Source organism: Conger conger, chromosome 16 (assembly GCF_963514075.1).
Source record: "Conger conger chromosome 16, fConCon1.1, whole genome shotgun sequence".
NCBI classification, from domain to species: Eukaryota; Metazoa; Chordata; class Actinopteri; order Anguilliformes; family Congridae; genus Conger; species Conger conger.
The window spans coordinates 28,107,602-28,115,035 of NC_083775.1; the positions used below are offsets into that span (position 1 = coordinate 28,107,602).

A 7,434-nucleotide genomic window follows, 5' to 3' on the forward strand; every position below is an offset into this window, starting at 1 on the left:
GCTGCTCACCTTACGGTGATCGATAGGGAAGCCCCAGGTCCCCGCGGATCCTGCAGTCGCATCGGGTTTAGCGCGGCGCATTGTAAGAATCACCTTCAAACCTTCGCTTCAACCTTGATGGGTAAAGCGCCCCCTGGTGGTTACAGAGCAGACAGGCCCAGACTGCAGGCCAGACTGACACAGGGGGCACCAGGCACTCACTAAAACCTCTCCATTCTGCACACTGGGGCATGCTTTCTATTTTCCAATGCTACTTTGTTCTTTGCATGGGTCGCTTAGCTTTTGCTCGCAGAGTCTGTCTGAATTGTGAGCACAGCTGTGTACAGACCCAGGAAGGAATCATACTAGGTCTGTGTCCCAAACCCTCCCCCACTGTACCATTTCAGTTTGTCATTGGCTCCCGAGGAGAAGGTGGAGCTTTTAATGACCTCGCCCATCTCTTCCCGGCAGAAGCTGAAGTTGTTGATGGTCCACATGTAGGAGAACTTCACCACTTTAATCTGAAGGCAGCACGCAGAAAGAAAATACATACATATGACTTAAATATCCATACTGCACACACACACACACACACACACACACACACACACACACACACACACACACAGAGCTGTTCAGGGTTCAGGGTTCAGCTGTTCACACACACTGTTCAGGGCTCCCACTCTTATACTCTTAAATGACAACTCCAATGACCAATCAACAGAGAAGGTCAATATACTCTGGTTAGGTAGTATCACAACAGCAAAGAAAATACGAGTACAATGATGGCACTCCCCACATAATCTCTCCATCAAGCACCGGGAATATTCTCTTCTTGATATCTTACACCTTGAACCGTCGTCAGCTAGGATTAATCGGGCAAAGCTCTCCACCACGCAGATGTGGAGAGAGGCGATGGTGATGCTTCACTCTTTGCATGAGATCATAAGTTTAGATTTACTTTGAATGATACTATCAAAATTAATTTTGTAACTGTCTTCATGTTGTGGGCATATATTTTAGTGTATTTATGCTCACATATAGGTATATGCACACTGTTTTGTTTTGCTATCGCATGTGTGGGTGGGTGGGTGTGGAGGGGGGGAATGTTACATGTCTGCTGTTTATGTACTGGATTAGCCCCCATATCAAAGAAAAATGACAAAAACAAGAATTTACAGCGTGTATCCCACTATGTCTGCTTCTCTGTCCTACCCCTGCTCTCTGTGTAAGCACGCATCAAACTTTTCCCACATTTAAAGACCCACTGCTTTTCTCTGGCTGTTGTAGACTAAGTTGTCATGTCCTTGGTTCTTGAAGTCACTGTTTTTGCATGTGGAAATCTTTTACATTGACTTTGTACAGTACTTTAGTCAAATTCTGTTTATTTTTAAAATGCGCTTTTGAAATCAATTTCATTCGATTTGAATCACACTCACTTGTGCAAAAACGCATGGACACATGTGGAAACGCACACGCACATACACACATACACAGATACACACACACACACACACAAATGGACACACGGGCACGCACAAACACACATATGTATGCAAACGTTCATGGACACAAGCACACAAACACCCATACACATTTACACTCACACTCACACACACGTATTATTCACATGCGCGTGCTCGCGCACACACACACACAGACACACACACACACACACACACACACACACACATTCACACATTCACACGTACACAGACTTTACTGAAATGAAGCACCCCCCTTCCTTGGAACATCTCTGAAGCACTGAAAGCAAAGAGGATGTAGATCTGAGGTTCTAGGAACTAGGCTCTGGGGAGCCAAGGGTGTGTTCATCAAACTGTAAAAATATATTCCCTTTATTTCAAACTTTCAGGAACTATCGTACTCATATTTTGGGATAAATTAACCTTATGCAGTTTACATGTCCTTGAGAGAGTATTCTGATCACTGTACGGCAGAACATTTTTATTCTACAAATGGCACGTGTGAACAGACTCATAAGCTTCAAACTTTCAGACATCTTTCAATGTGCAGTGTGTTAAATAGCCCCAGCAATGAAACCAGTCACGACTGGCTCCCCGGCTTGTGAGTTACCAGTTTAGGGGCTTTTTAAATAAAAAGTTGGGGAACTGCTCATTTAGGGAACTTACTATTGAGGTCTCCTGAATATATTATTTTAAACCAATCGCACCAAGAGAAATAATTGTGGAGTTTGGTCTTCTATACGAGGAGTTGCTGATATAGTGTACTGGAAACTTGTACCTGCTCCTAGCTAGCCATTCCATGTTAATTAAGCTTTTACCATTTGGTTTGTAAAATTAAATCACTCAATTTACTACGTGCCCAAATGTAGCGTCTTCATAACAATTTTGTATAGAAGCGCAACAGCGCAAATAAATTACTTTTGACATAATTACATTTTCTTTTAGAAATGCTTAAAGACAAGCAGAAATGAAAATGTTTTAAAGTTTTTCCTCAATCTGGTCTGTTCTTCATTACCATACAAACACATCTTAAAGTATACAGCATATTCCATGAAATGTATGAAATTGTAATACTGTAATACTAATACTTTCACACCAAAGTTTTTTTCCACCCACTTCCTGGAAAACGAGATTTTACACACCAGTGGGCGTGTTTGCCAATCAAACATCTGTCAATTTTCCGTTCCCCTCCATTTCATATCCTCGCTCATTTGACTTCCCCCTCATTTGACGTCAGTCAAATAGACTCCCCGCCCTTCAAAAATCTCCTGGGAATATCCATTTCACTCCTTTATACTTCACACCATGAAACACAGAGGAATCCTCACTCTCACTCTCACTCACACTCACACTCACACTCACACTCACACTCACACTCTCACTCTCACTCTCACTCTCACTCTCACTCTCACTCTCACTCTCACTCACACTCACACTCACACTCACACACTCACACACTCACACACTCACACACTCACACACATTACCTGAGTGTAACACCAGCTTTCAGCCACAGGGCCGCTTGACATTTCCGCCGGGGGAGGGGGGCTCGGAACTCTTGACATGGCCAGCGCTGAGCTGGGGGGAGTCACAGCAGAGGAGGCGCCAGCCTTCGTCCTGCAGGGGAGGGGGAGAGAGAGAGGGAGAGAGAGGGGGGAGAGGGGGGAGAGAGAGGGAGAGAGAGGGAGAGAGAGGGGGGAGAGAGAGAGAGGGAAAGAGAGGGAGAGAGCAAAGAGAGGGAGGTAGGGAGAGAGAAAGAGAAAGAGAAAGAATCTTTAGAGAAGTTCAAATGATCTTGATTCTCAGCGATATGGCGGTCCACACAGACTGCAACAAAGAACATCAAAGTAGACCGCTGGGGGACAGGACAGGCATCTGTCCGCGGGGTGCGGAGGCGGCAGAGAGGATTTGGGGGCGGGGGGGGGGGGGGGGGACACCAAAATCTAAATCGTGGAAATAGGCCTCGACCAATGCGCCAGGCCGATGGGCGCGGGTGGAGAAAGTGTGAAATCGGCACGGTGCGGCATCCCGCTAATTAGCGGCTGATTGAGAGAGGGCGCGGTGAACCTTCCAGAACCAGCCGGACCCGTCAGAGAAGGTCTCGTTCCCCCCCCTCCTCCGTCGGCCGTGTTGACGACAACGCGGCCGTCAGCCCCACGCAGCTTCATTATGGTTAAAACCGGCTTCAGCCGGTCCCCTCTGATCCCTTTACATTCACTTCCTTCTTCTACTGTGCTATTTGTGTCTGATAATGAAACAAAAAAAAAAACACTGGTGGCATTTTTACTGAGTAAAACAATAAAATATTAATCACAAAGTTGGAAGAGGAGTGATCGCGGATTTGCAATTTAAATTTCCTGCGACTTCCTGGCAATTAATTTGTGTCTGCTCCAGCGTCCCCTGCCTACCCGCGGTTGCCAGGGCTGTCGTTAGGTGGCAGCTGCCATTCTGACGGTCTGGTAAACATGGTTACGAAAAAAAAAGAGAAAAGTCAAAATAAGAACCTATTACCTAGGCTGCAGTAATACTGTCAAAATAACCCTCCTGATATAAACTTATGTCGGCAACCGGGTTAAAGAGAGAGCCGAAACCGTGAAAAAGGTTTTAAGTGAACGTAAAAATATGCTCGGAACCGGAAGAGCGGTTAAAACCTGAAGCGCAAAACTGTGGTATTAAAAGGACGGGAGGCTTTTTATGCAGCGAATGCAGAAATGGTAAAATGGAGTATGGTCCTGCTAAAAGGTTTCCCCCACCATCGTAGGCCAAGCGCTTTAGTCCAGCGGTCTCCTGCACCGACTCCTCTCGTGCCTGACCCGGTGTCCACCCAAGACCAAACTGGCTTCGCCTCCAAATTACATAGTTGCCAGAGGACATTGCAGAAAATGAAAGCCTCCATTGATCTGACCAATTATACAGGCCATTTGATCTTGACGGCACGCACAGCTACGTCTGGCACAATGTACCCTTAAGAGGGCAAATCATCCGTAGGCAGCCATTAATGGTGTCCAATTAAGAATAATTAACAGCCCGTTACAATTCAAAGGATGAAATTAGTTGCAATGAAGACCAGCCCAGTACACACAGAGGGGTAAGGATCAATGTTGCCTATCAATCAAACCTGCTGCTTTTCGCTTCGTCCCTGTACGTCCACCCCCCCCCCCCTACTGGTAGAAAGAGGTAACACAGGATCTCCCAGGAATCCACATCATAACAGGACATCACATTGACAGAATTAGCTGACACTCTTATTTATGTTTTTTTTTTTTTTTTTTAACAAAGAATCCATTTATATTGCTGAGAATTTACCGAGGCAACTCAGGTTAAGTACCTCGCTCAAGGGTAAACAGCAGCGTGGAGCCTGACAATAGACGCTGCAACCTTTCAGTAACAAGTCCAGCTCCTTACCCATTATACAACACTCCCATTCAATCATCTGCCCACTAAAACGGCGTTGCCTGGTCACTGTAAAACATCCTTACACGAGTGTACAAACTCCAGCTTCAGTCAGACATCGTGAAATTAAATTCAAGGACTTGTAAGCACTTACGCAAGCACTACTTCCCCGTTTGAAATGGCCTGGCCGTAACTGAAACATGTGTTGGTTCTCTAAAAGCATGAATATACATTATACGCAGGTCGCGTTAAGCAGAAGTCTGCGTTGTCCGTACTGAGAGAGCTAAACACAGAGGGAAAATATACTGCGTTCTATAAATGCAGATATTCCAGGTATTTTTAAATATTCCAAGGCCAATGACCCAGGCATGAACCACAACAAAATGATTAATCCCGTTATCATCTTCAGTGTTGGACATTTGTATCATTTATAGATCATTCACAATATTCACACAGCCGATGGTAGTAATGTGAGAAAAAAGGCTAGTAATAGGCTACTGTGTTAAGGTTGCCTATTAGTAATTAGTTTTGATACATTACTTCCTCCACAACAAACTGTCAATGGTAAAATTATATCTACACTTACTGAGCACTTTATTAGGTAGATCTGTATACCAGCTTGTTAATGAAAATATTTAATCAGCCAATCATGTGGCAGCAACGAAATGCATAAAAGCATGCAGACATGGTCAAGAGGTTCAGCTGTTTTTGAGACCAAATGTCAGAATGGGGAAGGAATGCAATCTAAGCGACTGATCATGGAATGATTGTTGGTGCCAGACAAGGTGGTATCATTGAGCAACGGTGACTGCTCCAAATTCACATCTTAATTAAAGCATGCACTTATGGTAGAATACAAAACTTAACATTTGCTACATTCCACAGGATAATTCGATATCAAACTTCTAAACCAGACATTTTGCCATTTTTCCAATTATCTTCCAGATACGTTCGTCAGACTTAACAGACTTAAAGGAGAACTGGTCACATCATAAATTTCATAAATTGGTAAACATATTTTTTATTTTCTCTCATGAACTTCTAGAGAAGCCTTTCATGGGTCCCGCTGGGCTATATTTTTTGACATATCATTTGATCATGATTTTTAAAACGCTCTTCAAATATCTCAAGCACATTTCAATATCGTGTTAGCATTTAAGGAAGCGTTTGGTAATAATTAGCATACTTCATTAGCATCCTTATGCTGTTTTTTTCTTGAGAAAGCATTTTAAATCCTTCAAATTTTGAACAGTACAATTATCTGGCCCAGCATATTTGCAAATACTTCAGATAAATCAAACATGCAATTTTACAATACAAACATCTGAATACTCAGGTCTGAGATGCACACACACACGCATGGATACATACACATACATACACACACACACACACACACAGACACACATGCAAACACAGACACACACACAGATACAAACAAACACACACACACACACACAGATATATACACACATACACACACAGATACATACATACACACACACACACATAGCCACACATACATACAGACACAAACACAGATACATACACAGACACACACACAGATACATACATACACACACACATACAAGATACATACATACATACATACATACATACATACAGACACACACACAGATACACACAAACACACACAGATATATATATATATACACACACACACACACACACACACACACACACACACACATACCCACACACATACACATACACAAAAGAACAGTGTTCTTTCTAGTACACAGGGAGGCTTTATTACTAATCCTCTATTACACCGTTATTACCGTGTGTATTATTAGCGGTGCCACTGCAGCATTCATTAATCATTCTTCATTAATTCAGTTCAGCGGCTCAAATAGAAGCCGTTTTAGGAGGGAACTCCGGCTCACTGAACGGAGTCGTGAGTGACAGGAGTGCACAGATCCCTCTCCGGGGACTGCTGATCCTACAGGGCTCCCATACGGAGATATTCACAGTAAAACATAATGAGTAAGCCCCCCCCCGCAGAGTAACTGGACCCCAGCTTTACAGTCTAGAGTAGTGGTCTCAATATCAGTGCCATGGAGGAGGCCTTGTGTATGGTGCCTTTTATTCCAGCCTCAGATCACGATTATACACTCACTGAGCACTTTATTAGGAACTTATCCGTGCTATAATCTAATCAGTCAAACATGTGGCAGCAGTGCAATGCATATGATGATGCAGAAACAGCCAGGAGCTTCAGTCAATGATTCAGTCAACCATCAGAAAAATGTGATCAACGCGACTTTGACAGTGGAATGATTGTTGGTGCCAGACAGGGTGGTTTGAGTATTTCAGAAACTGCTGATCTCCTGGGATTTTCATGCAAAACAGTCTCTAGAGTTTGTAGAGAATGGAGCGAAAACCAAAAGACATCTAGTGAGCAGCACTTCTGTGGGCAGAGGGAAGAGCCAGATTGGTCAAAGCTGACAGGAAGGTGACAGAAGAGCATCTCTGATCACACAACGCCTCAAAACTCAAACTGGATAGGCTACAGACTTAATAAGTCAAAAAGATAAGTCTAATAAATACAGTGATC

The 7,434-nt window shown here is 43.6% G+C and overlaps 1 protein-coding gene across 3 annotated transcripts in view; it reads right to left on the reverse strand.

Annotated features, from left to right (window-relative positions):
• LOC133115101 (speckle-type POZ protein-like) overlaps positions 1-7,434 on the reverse strand; it is an 88,301-nt gene that overhangs the window by 36,924 nt on the left and 43,943 nt on the right. For 2 of the 3 annotated variants that reach the window (XM_061224832.1, XM_061224834.1), the window contains 2 exons: positions 2,951-3,080; positions 379-500 (listed from right to left, as the gene is read on the reverse strand). In XM_061224832.1, coding sequence (XP_061080816.1) covers positions 379-500; positions 2,951-3,028 — 200 coding nt within the window. In that variant the 5' untranslated portion in view covers positions 3,029-3,080. Of the gene's footprint in view, positions 1-9; positions 134-378; positions 501-2,950; positions 3,081-7,434 lie in introns of those variants that run through there. The other variant, XM_061224835.1, reaches the window with a different exon arrangement.